Below are 19603 nucleotides of genomic sequence, written 5' to 3'. Positions count from 1 at the left end.
CTGGGATCTGTCCATCAAGAAGGACTTAATCCAAGCAAGAGCCGCGCCGCTAAGGCCGGCTTGTTCGACACGGTGTAATAGAATAGTATGGTCCACCGTGTCGAACGCGGCCGATAGGTCAAGAAGTACGAGGGCTTGGTGGATTCCATTGTCGGCGTTGGTCCTTAGAGTGTTCTGCACGGCGAGGATCACAGCTTCGGTGGAGTGTGCCTGGCGGAATCCCGCTTGGTTGGATTCCAGATAATCTGATGTTTAGATGAAATTGGATATGCAGCTGGTTACATAGGCTTCCAGCAGCTTTGCGCCGTAAGGGAGAAGGGAGATGGGGCGGTAGTTAGAGAGGTTAGAGGGATCAGCACCTGGTTTCTTGATTAGAGGGACCAGGGTGGCTTTTTTAAAGGAATCAGGTACTATTCCTCTTGATAGGGAGGTGTTCAAAATGGGGAGTATGCCCTGAGGGAGTGCGGCATAGACTTCTTTCAGTATATGCGGGGGGCAGGGATCATTAGGTGAGCCCGATTTTACTTGGTTCATTAATTCCAGTAATTTGGGTGAGTCAATGGGAGGGATATCCTGAAGGGTATTAGGATTTCTACTGATGTCCGGGTAGTCAGCCACAGCATGGTTGGTTTGGATGCTGTTTTTGATGATGTCGATCTTCTCCTTGAAGAAATCGTTGAGTCGGTTGACATCATTTGTGTTGCAGGTTGAGAGGGAGAGGTTCTGGAGTCATTGCATAAATCGTTTACGACTCTGAAGATTTCCCGTGATTTGTTTTTGGCATTGGAGATTTTATCTGAGAAAAAAGATGCTTTGGCAGATAAGATAGAGTTCTTATAATTTTTGCGGGCTGTCTTGTATAATGCTCTGTCTATGGCGTGGTAGCCATGTCTCCACTTCCTCTCTAGTTGGCGGAGTTCTAGTTTCTGCTTTTTTAAGTCAGCAGAAAACCATCTGTGGGCGTCCATACGGCAGGCGCGGGGGAACGTGGTGAGGGGAGCGTGTTCGTTGCATGCAGAGCGGAGCCACTCTGTGTGTGCTTTGTCCATCAGATTGATGTCTGTTCCCTGGGTAGGGATGGAGTTGGTCAGGGTGCAGAGGAAATCTTGGAGGTTTAGGGATCTCCATTTCCAGGCTATGCAAAGCCAAACAAGGAGACATACTACAACTGATCTGTTTATGCAAGGAACTGAATCAAGCACGGCAACAGTTTTTCAAAGAACCCTTGAAACAGAAAGGCATCCGCACCAGGAGGCAAGCGTTGCTTGCCTGTTTAACCCCAAAAAAATATGCAACTAAACTGCAGATTGGTAAAATTCCTTATGCTAGCTAAAAAAAAATGTTCAAAACAAAAAACCAGGCATTGGCACTGTAGTACACTGCTGACAGGAACATGTCCCAATCAAGATCACTACAAGGACAACCCGCCAGGAGAAAAGGGAAAACCCCCGCAACGAGTGGAGAAAATCTGACCAAAACAAGCATCTTGACCTGCAAATAGAATTCTATGGCTTGTCCAAAGGAACACAATACTAATAATTATAGCATCCAGTAACATAAGGACACATAACATGTCTACAATCAATCTTTATTTTATATCTATACAATTTTAACAATGGGTCTCATTTTGGTTTTAATCTTAAGACTTCTCAATTTTAAAAACAAAAAGGCAGCGAAAAAGGAGGAAATCAAACATATTTAAAAAATGTAAATATATTTTTGTATTTTATATTTCATTTGGCAATATTGCAATGGTTTTAAGTAACTATACAGGAAATAAACAAACTTCAAACACTATAGGAAACACATTATGGGCGTTTCAGCAAGTGGAACTTGAAATATGGAATCGGACTTTGCTTATGGGGGAGAGTTGCACTAGCTGACCAAAGTCAATGGCAATTTTCCCTGCAGCTTTCTTAAAGAAGGCACTATCAATACACTATTACATGGTTTATTTAGCACACCTTGCTTATTGTTACAAACACAATATACATCTCAAGCACAGCTTATGGCACTATGAGGCTCTCCCTAAATCTTTACATCTAAAACAAAGCATGCAAACATTTACTAGTATAACATTCAAGTAGCAGTTTAGTGTCACTCAAAATGTCGTATGCATGATGTATGGATCCCACACATCAGCACACAGCAAATGCAGAATAGTAATACATAGGCAAGGGAGTAGCCAGAACATGTAAATACCTCCCACTTTGAACTAAAGCTCTTATGGCACCAAGAAAGCAAAGTCAGTTATCACAATCCTCCCCAAAAGAACTTACATCCAAGGATCTAGCCATTCATCCTTCCATCAAACCCCTGACATCCACCATTTCAAATGCACTTTGTAATCTATTAATTTTTTCATCCGCAATTGTCTTTCACCATTCATTCTGTCCTTCCATCTGTGTTCCCATCCATATCCAAACCTTTTCAACCATTGCAAACCTACCCAACGTCTATTCTTCCATCCATCCATCCATCCACCCTTTCACCCAATCCATCCTTTCACTCATCCATCCAGCGCAGAGACATCCATTGGTATTTGCACGCTCTACAAATCACTTAAAAAACACATCCACTCTTCCACCCATCATACCGACCACTTATCCGTTCACCCATGTAGCCACCATTTCACTTATCCAACCATCCATCCTTTCACCCAATCTATCCTCTCATCCACCCACTCTTCCACTCATGAATTTAATTCACTCATCCATCCAACCATTTACCTTTTCACCCAAGCCACCTTTCACTCATCCATGCACTATTGCCCATCCATTCATCCAACCTCTCACTTATTAATTCACCCATCCATCCATCATTTCTCTCATCCATCAACCACCCTTTCACTCATCAATCCATCCTTTTACTGATCTATCTTTCATAATTGGTTGTGTGAAGGATGGGAACGCCAGGACAGCGCACACATGCGCACACTACCGTTCTTTCACATCCCCTACTGCTCACCTTCACTGGCACAATCAAATCTACTGCTGCCTGAAGTCAGTCTGGTATTTTTCTAAGTGGCCCTTGTATTTTTATTGGAGCGGCTTGTGTTTATTCTTGCATACAGACAGACATGCACAAACATCTCTCTCTTTCATTACAGACAATTAAAACAGAATGATTTACATTTCTTTAACAGTTTGAAGGCGAGATAAAGCGTTGTCCATTCCTTTCACACTACAAAATGAAATTGCACCGGAGAGTTAACAAAACCACACAATTTATCGAACACTAGCAGGTGCATTCGTTAGAAGATACGCATCGAGAGAAGGGTGAGATTATTCTTTTGACTGCACGGATCCCCTACTTGCATTTTTTTCCAGTAAGAATGCCCCATGCAAGCCATGGCTGTCTCCAGTCCAGGCCAATGTCACCATGTATTAATGAAGTCAGACGAAAGCAGGGGGGTGAGATTGATAAATATAAGAATTTAAGCAGAATGACCATCTTTACAATTGCTACCTCACCCTGCCATAGAAAGCAGGAGGCTTGTCCACAGTGTCTCTTTGATATGAAATTTTAAAGACTTAAGGAATCCGGGCTAAAAAGCACAAAGCACCAACTGGAGTCATCTGCGGAGAACAGGACAGAGGCCCAAGCTCAGCGACGCAGCACAGGCCGTATACAGGGATCAGGTTGGGCCTGATAGGAATTTACCTTATGCCCTTGATGTGGGGCTTTACACCACGCAGTGGCAATTTTGAGGTGTGAAGTGGGGTCCTGTGTAGAGTTGTGTTACGTTGGTCTGATCTGATGAGATGAGACCCTGGTCAAGTTGCATTTCTTCTAATGAGAAGCTGCAAGGACCACGATGCAAGATCTTGCATCTGTTTGTGTCAATTCTGATGAGCACCACAGCTGGGATGGCAGAGCACATTTATTCCCACTTCCATTCCATTCCAAACTGGGGAGGCACTACTTTGGGAGAGTAAGGACTCAACAAGCAGAGTCCAGGTGCAAGGCTCAAGATGGTTGGAGCCTTTTTCTGTCCTTGGTGCACTGATCAGGAAGCCAGACAACTATCCTCTGGAGTCACTCTGGTAGCGGTGGTCTAATTCTTCCGCGTGCAGCAGAGCAGCCCAGCGTGCAGCAGAGCAGCCCAGCGTGCAGCAGAGCAGCCCAGCGTGCAGCAGAGCAGCCCAGCGTACAGCAGATCAGCAGGCCAGCGTACAGCAGATCAGCAGGCCAGCGTACAGCAGATCAGCAGGCCAGTCCTCGTAGCAGGGCAGCAGAGCAATCTGGAGTCATCAACAGGTCCAGAAGTGATCTGAAATGTGGAACTGAGTCCAATATTTATGCCTAGTGCCCACTTTGAAGTAGAAGCAGCATCTGGACTTTCCCCCTACAGAGGTGCGTGGAATTTCCGGCATCCCTACACTAGTCCTAAACTGTCAAGGGACAAAAAAAGGCTAGTGTGAAGTCTGTGCGAGCTGAGCAAGATCCTTTGAAGTGCAAGTACGATGGGAGCGAGCTCTGTCCTAATCGAGGAAGAGACGGCCCATTCTGCCAACACCCACACCGTCTACTGTCTAGGAGAAATACAAAAAGGCCAACTACACCTAGCATGTGACCCAGGAAAAGCCACCAAATGGTTTGGACAATAAAATGGCAACCTTCTCATTGTGGCATTTTTATAATTGTGACTTAAAAACACAACTTTACAATTCCTCAGAAACAAATGTCAAACGTTCCTACCTGTTCCCAATGAAAAGCTAGCACATTAAATGTAAGGAGGGTAACCCAATGTTATCCTGTGGGAGAGGTAGGCCTCACAGTAGTGAAAATCAAAATTTGAGAGAATACACAAAACTAAAAAAATACATGCCCAACTTTTTAATTGGAATGCACCCTGTCCTCTTGACTATTTGGGCCTACCTTAGATATGACCTATGCAATAGAAATGGAGTTTTAGACTTGGTAAGGGAGATATATTGTCAAGTCGAATTGGCAGTTAAAACTGCTGACAGACTGCAATGGCAGGTCTGAGACATGGTTGAAAGGGCTACTGAAGTTGGTAGGTAGCAGAATAAATGTGGTAGACCAACTACTAAAATGTTTATAGGCTGTGTGTATATATAGTATACCATGTTACTAGGGATGTACAAGTAAATTAAATCTACTAACCAGGTGTAATCCAATGTTCTCATATTTAAAGGAGAGAGCACAAGCACTTTAGCACTGGTTAGCAATGGTGAAGTGCACAGATAAAGCCAAAAGAAAACCCAGCTAAAATAGGAGTGGTGAAGGCAAGCAGTTTAGGAGGGGGACCCTGCAGAAATGACCAAGAATTGCAAACTTTAAGCATAGGTTGACAGACTGGAGAGTACAAGAGGATCGCAGAGCTTGCACCATCCTCTTTTCCACAATGACAAACCAATGTACCTTCTACAGCTCCCCAGCACTACCCCTAAGCACCCCAGAGCATACACTGTAGAGGTGAAGCACGTGTCTCCTGATTTTATAGTCCTCATGGACAAAGAAAGGACCAGATGAAGAACTTACTGGTGACCTATGCACTGAATGAACAAAAATACACAATCTGCACAGGAATCTTTAATTCTGCTAAATATTTACTTCGAGATCTTTAATACAATTGAGAAGCACAACAGGTTTACTGAACTACACATAGGCCGATGTCTGCCCTTCGAGTGGTTTATTACAATTTGCATTAGGCAAGTAACTTATTATTTAACCAGCTAGCATTTCCTGTGCATTTAATTCTTTGTTGCTCTAGTTTAAGGGTAACCCAGCTTGACATTCTAACTATTGTTCTCTTGTACAATTTCACTTGGGATGCATTGGAGAAGGGCGTCCATAGGGCTCTATGAGCGGTGCCTTCCTTCGAAAGGAGACTGATGACGTGTCTGCTATACAGAGTCATTCGATTGGACAATCAAGTGCCCAGCTTGGCTACAAAGCTACAGGAGCGCCGCCTCATAGTCCAGCAATTGATGGGGCATCATTTCTTAGAGTTTAAAAGGTGGTCTGAGGGAACCTCCAGTGGGGCTGCCTCTGACCAGCGTCAATGGGTAAGCCACCATCACATGCTATTATTGTGGAGCCTAGGGTGTGAACATTGACAAGAATGTATCATTTCATGGCCAGGTTACTTCGCTTGTCAAAGCTGGTTTAAACCTTCCGAAATACCTAAGGAACCATTTTGTTTTCTCGCTAGATAAGACCCGCCAGCAATTGTCTCTCCTACTTCTATCCAGACGAGACTAGATTGAATACACTATATCTCGATCTATGGTGTGCCCAGATGCCAGGCTGCACCATCCCCAAGAGTTTGCAGTAGACTGTAATATGAAGAAACCTGGCCACGTCTCGACTGCTGAAGGCTGCAGTGGGTTCCTTTGCATCGAATAATCAGCCTCAAGGTCTAGGAACTACGTCACAAAAACTATTCCTGGGAAGACACTCTGGGCGCCAGTTTTCATCTGAAGCACTACCGTTCTCAAAGGACTCAAAGGCCAGTAGGTCGACAGCTACACAGGACAATTATTTATTTTTTGTTTTAACTTTGCTGAAGTTAGTGTGTGTTTTTCTATAGTCAGGATATTTGCAGCGCTCCGTAGGTGACGTTCACCACCCATGGTTATCTGTGCACAGGAGTAACGTGGGCCCCCTAGGGAGAGAAAAAGGCAGAACTGGTGGTGGGTGAGAGGCAGTGATTGACTCGTGCCACCAGTGACAGGCGGTGGGCACCACTCACTTCAAGCCCTTGGGTATATTTCAAAACATTAGAATTTGAACCAAAGCACGAGCGACACAGACAAGATGAGGAAAGAAGTGGCAGAAAGGGAGGAAAACGTGACAAAGGGACAGGCTGGGGCAAAAAGCCCCATGCAAGAGGGAAATACAGAGGAGAGGAGGGTGGCAGATGAAGGACCTGAAGAAGATTGTAAACAGAGTTTGCATTCAGCACTGGGCAGCATCGAAGGCGGGCTCCTAAGAAAAACGTTTGCTCCATGCACTTTAAAAAAGTTAATTAAAATAAAGCACTGAATTCAGTAGGAACTGTTGAGACAAGCAAGTCACAAGGAGTGAAGAATCGGTCCATGGAAGCGCCAGCGACCTGCAAGCGTGTATTGGCGCTGCTGCAAACATTCAAAATAAACCCAATCTCTCTTTTTCAGGCAGAAATACATAACTGATGCAGAGGGGCCTCTGAAAGGTCTAGGCCCTGGTGCTGCTGAACCCGTTACACTATTTATGGATGGTCCCCAAGAATGTTAAAACCATTGAATAAGAAAGGAGGGACACGGGGCTGAGAGAGGCAGATGGACATCTGGAATTCTGAACACAAAAGCATCATATCCAAGAGCCACCACCACGTAGTTCGCGCGCCACCTGCTATGGTGCACAGTGGCTACATTTAGTCCCGCTCTGCAAGGGCGGCTGCAACGAAATACTTTCTCTTTAAATCTCCAACATACCTTACAACCAACCCCCGCACTCACGCCCAAGCAGCTACTCACCGCTCCGGGAAGAAAGTCCCTGCCGAATTTGTCCAGTTTGCTCTTGGCCCCCACCTCCTGCAGGCCCACCAGGGTGATGGAGATGTTATCAAGGGTCCCGGCTAACAGGAAAGAGCCCGTCTCCACCTTCACCTTGTAAAGAGCCATGTCTGTGCGCGCGTCTTCAACACCACCGTCCTGCTTCAGAGATTACCCCGCTCTGTCCTTCCCTCCAGTCCAGCCGTGGTGAGTGATTCCAGCGCCCTGCCTTCTCTTCTCGCAGGGGGCGGGGCCATCGTCATCCTCAGGACTCGTCCATCAGTTTTAATGAGCGCAACAGGTGTTGCGGCACCTGAGCCGGAGACTTCATTCCCAATCGCTGTTAGCGGCCAACCGAAGGGGGCTCCTTGCTTGAGTTGTGGCCGATAGGTACCTTGCTATGCCACTAGCCCTTGCTGGTCGCCCCTTTATTTCCAGGGTCCTTCCATTCTTTCAAAAATTACATTGAGGTAACTTTTGTGCCTGACACATAAACGCTTCGTCCTGCAACAAAACAGAGGCCTTCCACATAGATCCGGTTATGCACCTTTTTTTCTATCAACAGCAAATTGCATTCTGGGACAGGAAGTTTTCTTTTTACCAGTCAGTTCGATAAAAAAAAAAATCCTGGCGTGCAAAATATTTCTAGTTATAGAAAAAAGATTCCAAAATGACCCCAGTCTTGAATTTTTCCTTTACAATTTATGTTTTTTCGTCTGTGTTTGTTGAATTGTATCAACTTAGGCGGTCCAGGACTACTACTCCCAGAAGGCCCCTGGGTGTTTGTCGAAAATCTTGTCTGGCGCACCTCGTCCTTGGTGACACGGACTCAGCTGGTAACTTTACTAAAACCAGAACTGGCCGAAGAGCTGAAGGTGTCACCCATGACGAAGACTCAAGTAGGAGCGGTGCTATGAGGTCACAGAGGGGCCAGCTCAGGCTGTACAAATGTTACATGGAATAACCATCAATTTTTCCCATTTAATCTACATTTTTAGCCTGAACTGGTCTTGCTACATGGTGAATCCTAAAGCAGATTGTCCTGTCACCCAAGGAACCTTTAAAACAAGCATTGGCAAAGCCAATTGTTCTGGTGGAATAGGCCACAATACATTGCATGCGTTTACAATGCATGCCATTACAACGACCGCGTTGTTAAATCGCATACCATTACAACGCAAGTCATTACAACGACTTGTTATAGGAGGACCCTTTGGATTTTGGAATAGTATAAATTACTATTCCAACTCCAGTCTGTTAAACAGTAGGGAAGGTGTTGGATTTTAAATCCAACACCTTCCTGCCCCTACAAAGTCGTTGTAACCACTTGCGTGGTAATGGTATGGGAGGTAAAAATGCTGTCCTTGTAAAGACAGCATTGTAATGGCATGCGTTGTATCGCATGTGTGGTAAACAATGTTGGGTGCTCAGCCTTCGCCAATATAAACTGGCTTGGGCACAGCTAGTAGGTGTGGCTTTGGGGCTCAGCTATTGGCTATAGTATTGCTCCATTTTTGGGAGAGATTTTGTTCTTTTCATATGACTTACAATCTAAATCGGGCCATTAATTCTGTTAGAAGGTTAACCGAAATGATTAATGAGCAGTCTGACATTATAAACATAATTGAAGGGCAGATGGTCAATAGCATACCATTACAATTTATTTAGTAACAACTATCATATTAAAAAAAATCTAAATTTTTCTTCAAGTTGGCACAGCACGGTCATGGTTATACCCCTTAACTGTGTTGTCACTCTGCCAGAGTGAGCTAAAGTCCTTTAGTCGGAGCAACCCTTCTGCTGATAAAGATGATCTTAAAGACCAGCCTGGCTGATTACCAGCGCAGGATTTACGTATAAGCTACACAAGCTATAGCTTGGGGCCCCACTTTCTTGGGGGCCCCCCAAAAATATTATTGAATCATATTTGTCACTGACATAGTCACATAGAATATCTGGACTTATAAAGGGCCCATATTTCAAATAGCTTAGGGCCTTATCAAGTCTAAATCCGGCCCTGCTGATTACATTTGTATGACCAGCACGCTAGGCTTCTCCCTCTCCTTGAAGATACAAAATCAACAACATCCATCCGAAACCTATCCCCATTACCTATGTCAGCGGTCGTGCAAGCTCCCTGTGGCCCCACACCCGAAACATCTGGGGCCACACTTGTTACTGTCTCATGTGATAAAGACACCTGCAACATCTGCTGTGCAGCCAGGACACACTACATCTGTGGTTACCCAGTCAGGAACACAGGGTGGTTTGGAAAGAGCTAGCGAAGGACATTCTGCGGAGAGGGAGCTACATTGTGTAGCCACCAATGTCAACAGTATCGGCCACATGCATCATTGCACCCGTTTGCGATTCCTAAATTGCGAAAATTAAGGAATCGCAATTTAGAAATCGCAAACAGCAATGCATGAATAATTCGCAACTATTTTTGCGATTTCTTAATTTTCCTTAATTGCGATTCACATTTTGCGAATCGCAATTAAGGAAAACCTTCCCATTGATTCCTATAGGCCAAAAGGCCCATAGGAATCAATGGGAAGGCATTAACATTTTGCGATTTTCATTTTGCGAATCACAATTTGTTAATGCATTTCAAGGGTGCTGAGGGGGGTCCAAAGGATCCCCCCCCCCCCCCTGCACCCTTGACATGTTTTTTTAAGTGCAAGTTTCACACACACATGCCCAAAGGACATGTGTGTGTGTAACATGACACTTTCAAAAATGCATTATTGAGCATTTTTGAAAGATTTTGCAAATTAACACAAGGTTCAACCTAGTGTTAATTTGCTCCCCCTATTTGCGAATTCACATTTTTTTAAACATTCATGCATTGCATTTAAGGAATCGCAAAAATGTGATTCCTTAAATGCAATTGCATTTTTAGAAATCGCGAAACATTGCGATTTCTAAAAAATGGTTTAAATTGCATCCAAAAAAGTAATTTTGGAATCGCAAACGGGCGAATTTTGCGATTCGCACAGTTTGCGACTCCAAAATCGCTTGATCCATGTGGCTGTATGAGTAGAGACCTGATGGGTACAACTATGTGTCGGGGGATGAACTGGGGCAGAATAATGGCCACCTATAGGCCCAGTACGATCTCATGGGGACCCAGATGTCATCCAGAGGGCCCAGAATAGTCTCCTCGAGCTTCGCGTAGGTTTCCTAACTCTACATTCTGGGGTGATGCCGGATGGCTTCAAAGCATTGCCTGCAGCAGTGTCTTAGTTGCCTCTTTTTGAGGTCAAGGGCCATCTGGTGCCTGCTTAGATTTTAAGTCATATGAAAACAAATTGTGAGCAATATTAGTACATCGTAAAGTGAAGTGATTTAGGGGTTCACAAGGAAGGGCTGACCCACTGTATGTAGAACAGAAGGTTGTTTGGCTATTAGTATTATTAATGTTGAATAATCCTAGACTTCTTAGGGAGGATAGAGTGGGCACTCAGCAAACTCTGATTGTAATATTCATGCCACACAATGATTACTTTGGGCATAAAAACAAAAAATGATGCTATATTGAAATAGGTAATATGCATGTGGAAGTCAAAGAAAACTAGTGTTGCTGTAACTCAACAAACTGACCAACCACTTTTGTAGAGTTAGTTTTATAAGCTAGGTGCGGCACCACCCCTCAGTTCTTTAATACTATATAAGGCAGAAATGTACCTATATACTGACAGACAATCTCTGGGTATCAGCTGACAACAGTGGTTCTCCTCTTGCAACCTGTTGCTAGCAGAGGTATGTTGTGCCACAGTTGAGTGAGACATTTGAGCCACTCTATTGAGCAGACACAAGGGACTCTGCAGTTCTCTTGAGTGATTTATATACATCACTCTATTTCCACTTCAGTGTAGATAAGCCGATGTCTGTGTATTTTCTTTTTGAATAAAATAAGTTGCCCGTGCAATTTTCAAGACCCAAACCACTCAATGTTGCGTGGGAGGAAAATGTGTAACATAGTAGTGTATTACTTAGTTAACAAATGCATTAACTTCACCATAACACCACTTTTCTATTTCTTGACTTTTTTGTATCATTTAAATTATGTGTGTTAGTTCAATAGTAGTAGTAGTAAATAGTAGTAGTAGTAAATACATTATTTGTATTAATCACACAGATGTTAATAAACCCCTTACATCTAAAACAATCGTGAACATTTGTTAAAACAACCTTGTCATATCTATTTAAAAGTATTAAAATAGACCAGTCATCTTTTTCCAGCATGCAATAAACTAAATCTATTAATTTTATTTATTTATCAATGCAAATATGAGGTTCTGTTGTAAGACAGTAGCTTAAAGCCCCACTCATTGTTCTTCAAAAACAGGTCTGTAAATAAAATCTCCTTCATGTTAACAGTTTTTGACACATACAGACTATATGAATGAGAGTTTCTACTTTATAACCACAGAGATGACAAGTACACTTCCATTCAAGTTTCAGATTCCATTTTCCCTCAAATTAAAATATTAGTATATAAAGCAGTTTGAATCTTAAATATTTCTTTTTTAATGTGCATTTTAGATTGGGTTCTGTGTATTTTTTGATTTACTGATGAATAAGATTCATACACCAAATCCATATATCCATACTTCATTAAGGAGGCAAGGTCATTCTTCCTGCTGCTTTCAGGGAATAAAAAAAAAAGTACTCCGGGAACCCATAAATTGGCCATTAAGATGTGGCAGAGGAATGGGCGGCGGAGTCATAAGCGTCAGAGCTTGAAGAGCACAGTCTGACAGTCAATTTACACATTTGTTAAAAAGAATCTGAAACTACCAATACACAGATATTTGACATTAAAGCTGTTCTAGCTTACTTCATTGGTCACAAAAAGACAGCATTTTAAAATATCTTACAGGGTTAAGACACCTGTGGCAGAGATCTTTGGATGCCCAGCAATGTTAGAGTGATCATAACAGTGGTAAGATAAATTTAGTCATAAACATAATTCTGGGAGAGTTCTGTGTTTTGTCAGGTTACAGTTTTGACTCATAAAGAAGCACAGAGGGTTAATGTGCCTGCTGCAAACAACATTGTGTATCATGCAGATCACAGATTTGTATACAATGTAGGAAGGTAAGTATGCTACTGCCTTTGACACTAAAATAATGTTGTTACTTCCAGTTCATAGGTAGCAATCCTTCTACAGGGCTGTCAAGTTTCCCAGGTACATGTATGAAGTGCTATGTCAGTCAAGAATTGGGACTTGTAGTCTTTTTTATTCCATTATAAATGGAACACTAAAGGTCCCAGAATTCAAAGACAAAAACTGGATTGAAGTAGCATTGTGTCCAAGGACCTGAGAAACGTGTTAGTTATGTTTGTAATGAAGTACAGTGATTTATTTACTAGTATCAAAGAGCTGCATGCAAACTGCAAATCATGGGTTTAGATCCTTGTTATTTTCTCACTCTGATGTTCTTCTAAGATTGTAAAGAATGGTTCTTATGGGAAGTAATAAAGTCTTAGAAGTACATACAACCACAGTAAATGCGTAATGGTTTATATCCTGGCTTTGTGTTTCACTCAATCATCCACTCTTAACATATAATGTCTACAAGTATAAATGATAGGTGATTCCTTCATCTTATAACCCTCATTGTTTTATGTAACATTTCATGCACATTGATTCACAAAGTTGTATGATTTATTGTTTTCGTGTGTGATGTAAATTGCTCTGACACCCTACACTGTGCTCAACAGTTATACAATAATTAAATTAAAATGAGTAGGAGCCATTTAAATGATTAATTTTGTAATTACTCAAACACACAAATAAATCTTGCATTGTTACAGCGCATACACATCTCTTACATAGGAGGATGAACAAAGTCAAAAACCAGAGCCCAAGTCATAGTTTGTCTAAAATATTTGAGAAGTGTTAATCTTTGCTTTTATTTCCTTTCATTCCATTGGTATCTAGGTGTTAATCTCTGAATAGCTTCCAGGCAGCAGGATACTTGAACAAAAGAAGGAAGCATGACCCTTTAATTCAGGCTTTTGTTTTGGGCCCGCCTGGAAGTGAAAATAAGAATGCCCCTGAGCTGCCTGCAGGTTCCTGCTCCCAACGGAAGGCAGATAACCTGCAGGTGCTGCTGAATTATGTCCCAGTGTCTGAAAATTACACCAGGACAAATTAAACATGTTTCCCTGGTCAGTCGGATTGTAGATCCTGCCCAGAAATATCTTCCAGAACTGGGATCCTACGGGATCCCTCCTCTTTCCAGTACTGCTGCCCATGATGTGTCTACTAGTCACAGCTTATTATCTGTTAAAAGTCTGGGGTTGTATCAAGTTGGGATTCGTGGCCCAGCACAGAGCCTAGGGCCTATTTTTCTGAGGCTGCTGTGAATCCATTTAATCAGGTATTTGTCCAAATTAAGGCTTGATTTTCAGACAGTGAGTAGGGGTTGCCTCCAGCCGTGGTCAGAAGTGGGAGTATTCCAGGCGGTGACATGGGGAGGGGGAGGGAGAGGAGCAGGGTGGGGGTAGTAAACTATGGATTACGGAGGTTTACAGGTAAGTAAACATATAAATAAATAAAACAAATTTAGTTGCGTGCACTGCATCCCCAAATGCGATGCAGTGCACCCAATTCTTAGACATTATAAGTGCAGGAATGCCATTAAGAGTATATGGTGCTGGTGTTGTAATTTGGCAGCGATTAGGATAGCATTAGTAGAAGCCATCCTGCATTTAGAGACTATCTTGTCCGTTTTGTGGAATCCATTCTGTATTTTTGTCAGCCATTTTGCTTGCCAAGTGCTTGCCATGTGCTCTGTCCTACCTTTCTGTTAACTGCTCTTGAAATCTGCCTAGAGATGAACTATATTTAGCATCTTCCACCTTCGCACATGCTCAGGTGAGCTTGCAGCTGTCCATGCAGCTGCTGTTAGTTGTAACTGTCAGGATGTGTCACCAGAATTAGCAACGGTTGGCTCCTCCCACTTGTTGACTGTGCATTTTTTGTATGACCTTATATGTACCTAAAACCAGCATTTTGTACTTGTACCCCCTTCATTTGAGCCCCTGCGTGGGTATAAAAGGACCAAGCTCCTTCCATTCAGGGTGCTACTTCATACACTACCGAAGGGTGTTGTGTGAATGTAGTTCCACCTCATGAGGTTTAATAAATCTTGTATTTTCTATTCCAGTGTCTGTGCCAACTTCTTCCCATTGGCCTGAGGACTCTATGCAGAGACAGGCGAATCCCTTGCACTGGTAGGCCTTGCTGAGGCTCACCACCACAAATTGGCGCCCAACGTTGGGCTCATCGGCGACTCGGATGCCCAAAGGAGTGGTCTAGATGAAGGATTGGAATCTCCCTTTGGACGCAATCGCTGCCTGAGGAGACCCGAGTCTTGGCAACCACAGCGTTTTTCCTTTCTGATCTGACCATCCAGGTGTTTCCAGTCCTCGACTGAGATCTCTTCTGTTGATTCGCCGTGCAGTGACCATTTGGTCGATTTGAGAGCTTGGCAGTTGGAACCTGGACACCATTTGATTGGTAAGAGTCGTTCTGTGGCACATACTGTGGCTTTTGATTTAAATGATTGGCCAATATTTGTATTTGTATGTATGTAATGTGTAAATTGCAATTTATATAGGCAGGTAATGAGGAGATTTTTCTCTATTTGAATTTGTTTGAACGGCGCAACGTACAAAGAGTACACTAAGCGCTACTTTGATTATAATACTGCATATTTTGCACTATTTTTGGCTTGCCTGTTCCCAGCACACTTCGTAGGATGTGTTGCTTTTCTAGAGGTACCAGTTTGAGACTCGATGAAGCACAACCGGCCCCCCCTAATAGGGACATGTACATTAAGTTTGGTATTTCTTCTATAATTGTACAGCACGTTATGAAATAAATATACTTGTAAGGATCCTGAGTTGCGTTGGCCTATGCATGGGTCATTTGTTTTGCGAAAGATTCAGTATGTGGAGCAACAAATGTTTAAGCGAAAGGCTAGGCAAGACATGTTTGACTGTGTGCGAATGTTGGAGAAAGCAGTGTGTGAGCGAATTAAACGTGAGCAGGCCTTAATTGAAAAACATAAGAGCATTCATGCGAAAGCATTGGAAATGAAAGAAATTAAAGATAGGGAGCATCATTTTCAGGTAAACGGCCAATACGCTGTTCATAGACCTCTTTATCCTATTCTTAATAGACCCCAAGATGATTCTCTCTTATTAGATCATTGTCCACCTCCGTATACTCTTCCTTCTGCTCCTTATGAGTCGGATGAGGACTCTCCTACAGACTAGGACAAAGCTCGAGAAACTCACTTGATGTTATCTGCAGGGCGTGCGTCTGACATTAGATCTGCTGCGCATAAAACCATTCGTTGTACTACTACTGCTTCTGAACTTCTAGATAGTATAAAAAGTTGGCAGGAAAGGGAGCAGATATATTTTACTGAGGTATATGCTGCAGAGGTTTAGGAAATATTCGGTGGAAATGGAGCCCGATGATGTAGCAAATGATTGTAAGGAACTGCGTGAAGGTCTTTTTGTCTTCTCCCAAGTGGCTGACACGATCAGACGCTTGCTTAAACTACGTGTTGAAGCAGCCCGTTTGCGAGAGGAGAAAAAGGCAGCAGACGCAGCTGCACAAATATCCCAGATCAGCATGGCACAAACTTCTACTCCTGAAGCAGATAAGAATGTTGTAAATAATGTGAAACCCATGGGGGAAGCCGCACCTTTATATGTTCCTCCTAAAGGAGCGGGTACAAGTGATGATAAGACTTCTACAGATGCAAAGGGTTATTTTATTTATAATTGGGTTTACACTCCTTGGAATACAGCAGATGTCGTGGCCCTTAAAACTGCATTACCAGATCCGCGAAATAATCCAGCAGCCTTTTATGAGGGAGTTGAGGGTGCTATTAGCTCTTGTACTATAACTTTGCCTGATATTAACCTGTTTTTTGGACTTTTTGGACTGGTATTACTGCCTGATATGAGGAGAACTGTGCATAAAGTTGATGATCGTGCGACATTTGGAGCATTATGGAACGATTTAGAGCAGTTAGATGAAGACAGAGAACCTGAACAGAAACCGTGTCAGTTCATTTTAAAATCTTCCGGCAGCTATATAAGTTAAGTTAAAGACCATTATTTACCCTAAAAAGATAGATTGGACAGTGTTAGCATCTTGCAAGCAAAAGGTAGATGAATGAGTTTCTGACTTCTCCACACTCTTTGAAGAAGCATTCCACAATTTTAGTGGCCAGTCATTGACAGATGACATGGGTAGGCATCTGTTTGTCGATAAATATGTCACAAACCTTTTGCCAGGAATAGCTAGTCGCCTAAAGGCCAGTGAGAGTTTATGGACTACCTCTTCTCCGGTTTTTCTTTTTACTATGGCTCAGTATTATGAATACCAGGAATTAGAAGCGAAGGGTTATGAGGATAAAAAGACTAAAGAGTTGAAAACAAAGGTTATGTTGGCTCAGGCTTATGGAGGTAGTAATAGAGGTGGACATGGATCTTATGGTTTGTCCTTTCCTTCCTATACTCGTTCAAATTTATCTGTTGACCAGTGTCCCGGGGGCTCTGTGAACTAACAGGAGGTTCGACCACTGGAGCAGGGGTTGCCGGCTCAAAGAGAAACACGGGGGCCTTTAGTAAGGGTGTCAAGGAGGGTTTTATTGAAATGTACGTTTTCTTCATGTAAACCAAAAGAGTCTCTAGTCTTTACATAACGTGGACTGTCGTGGTGCCTTGTGGTCTTGGTAGTCCTCTTCCTGATCCGTCTCAGCTCAAGGATCCCACGAGGAGCCAAAAAGAAAGGAAACGAAGAGAAAGGCGAATTACTTCCTGCACTCTGGGATTAACAATAAGGGCCGGGAGTGAGGGAGGACAAACCCGGTGTAGTGCTCAGTTTATAAACGGGCGTGCGAGAGAGTGCTCGTGCTCAGGAAAGGGTTTCTCTAGCGGGGAGTTTCACACTGGTGGCTGTCTCCGCCTCCCAACCCAACCCGCGACCCGGCCCCGTACCTCTCGTAGCCACGCTCCTCCCGTGGGTGCGTGGCAGGGCGAAGCGTCCAACCGTTGGCCTCCTGGCTTGTCGTTCTCGTCTTCTTCTCGTCCTCGGTTTCGTTCAGCGCCGGTCTCATTCCTCGATGTCCTCCGCCAGGGAAACGCCGTCCGTCTTCGATCCTGAGCTTCCTGCTTTTGTCGTCACGAGGGGCGGGGCTCCGTAGTCACCACGTTCTGCCTTAAAGGAGCCGTACACATTCACCCCGTCTTGCCAATCTGTCTCGGTGTCTCCAGCCTCCTCGTACCATGAACCGGTCTGTGGCTGTGGAGACAAGGTGCAAGGTGAAAGGGGGGTGACGCACCACCAGTCATTAGGGTTTACCGTCTCTTGCATGTCGAACCCGTGACACACCTCCCCCCCTGGCTTCTCCCGATCGGGGAGAGGGAACACACGGGACAGGAAGTCCGCATTCATATTGTCCTTTCCTTTACAATGTTAAATCGTGAACGAATATGGCTGCAAGGACAGAAACCATCTCAACACCCTGGGGTTGTGACTGCTATTTTGGTGTATCCATTTAAGGGGGGCGTGATCAGTATGTAGGACGAAGGGTTTGCCCTCCAAGTAGTACCTTAACTTTTCAACTGCCCATTTTATAGCTAAGGCCTCCTTCTCAATGGTCGAGTATCGGCACTCCCTGGGGAACAATTTCCTACTTATATATAGAATCGGATGTTCAACCCCCTCTTTGATTTGAGACAGGACAGCCCCTATCCCCTGATTGGAAGCGTCCGTGGACAGCAGGAAGGGTTTGCTATGATCAGGCGATATCAGGACTGGAGCAGTTGTCATGGTGGATTTCAGTAGGTGGAACACATGCAAGGCGTCTTTTGTGGGGTGACTAAATTCCTGAGTCTTGGTATCTTTGCGGAGCAAATTGGTTAAGGGGGCTGCCAGCTCTGCAAAGCCAGGAATAAAGCGCCGATAGTAACCCACCAAGCCAAGAAAGGCTTGTAGGTCTCTTTTTGAACTGGGGAACGGTACTGCTGCTATTGCTCTTACTTTCTCGCTCTGGGGAGCGATGGTTCCCTCACCCAGCACGTATCCTAGGTAGTTCACACTTCGGAAAGCTGCTCGCGATTTCTTCGCGTTGATGTGAAGTCCTGCTGTTCGAAGGGCTGACAGAATGGTTTGCAAATGCAGGAGGTGTTCCTCCCAATCCTGGCTGTATATGACTATGTCATCCAAGTAAGCCGAACTAAACAGTGAAAATGGATGCAGTACCTTGTTCATCAGACGTTGAAACGTCGCTGGTGCCCCATGTAGGCCAAACGGCAGAACTGTGAACTCGAATGCTCCCTCATCCGTCACAAAAGCCGTTTTTTTCCTGTCCTCCTCACGAAGGGGAACCTGCCAATACCCCTTTGTGAGGTCAATGGTGGTGATGTATTTAGCGTCTCCAATTTTTTCGATCAAGTCATCGACCCTAGGGATAGGGTACGTATCAAAATGTGAGACTGCATTCAGGGCCCGAAAGTCCATACAAAATCTTTTGGTACCGTCTGGTTTAGGAATCAGTACAATCGGTGACGACCAATGGCTCTGCGAGGGTCGTATGACGCCCAATTTGAGCATGTCCTGGACTTCTTTTCGTACAGTTTCTTTCCTTGCCGCCGGTATACGATAGGGTCTTTGTTTTACTACTTCTCCTGGAAGCGTTTCGATGCAGTGTTCCGCTAAATCAGTTCTTCCAGGTAAGTCGGAAAACACGTCTGCATACGGGGTTAGGGTCTCTGTCAACTCCTGCCTTTCCTTGTGAGAGAGCTCCGGGTTCACCACCAGCTGTTCCAGAGTGGAGGTATGTCGAACTTCGATCTGTCCGACAAAATGGCCCGTCCTGGGTATTGGTCCCAACCACTCCTTCAAGAGGTTGATATGGTACACTTGCGACTTGGTAGGGGTTAACCGGAGCCTGTAGGTGGTGTTTCCAATCGTTTCAATAATCTGATAGGGGCCTTGCCACTCGTTCTTGTTTTTGTTACTGATGGAAGGCAACAGCACGAGAGCCCATTTTCCCACA

The 19603-nt window shown here is 43.9% G+C and overlaps 1 protein-coding gene across 2 annotated transcripts in view; it reads right to left on the bottom strand.

Annotated features, from left to right (window-relative positions):
* LOC147678107 (hydroperoxide isomerase ALOXE3-like) overlaps nt 1–7711 on the bottom strand; it is a 77071-nt gene extending 69360 nt beyond the window's left edge. Inside the window, exon 1 of one of the 2 annotated variants that reach the window (XM_086945965.1) lies at nt 7488–7711. In XM_086945965.1, the coding sequence (XP_086802091.1) occupies nt 7488–7634 (147 nt within the window). In that variant the 5' untranslated portion in view covers nt 7635–7711. The remainder of the gene's footprint in view (nt 1–7487) is intronic. The other variant, XM_086945966.1, reaches the window with a different exon arrangement.
* Nucleotides 7712–19603: the final 11892 nt, after the last annotated feature.

Source organism: Lissotriton vulgaris, chromosome 12 (assembly GCF_964263255.1).
Source record: "Lissotriton vulgaris chromosome 12, aLisVul1.2, whole genome shotgun sequence".
Lineage (NCBI taxonomy): Eukaryota > Metazoa > Chordata > Amphibia > Caudata > Salamandridae > Lissotriton > Lissotriton vulgaris.
This window is presented reverse-complemented; position numbering and strand designations above follow the sequence as displayed.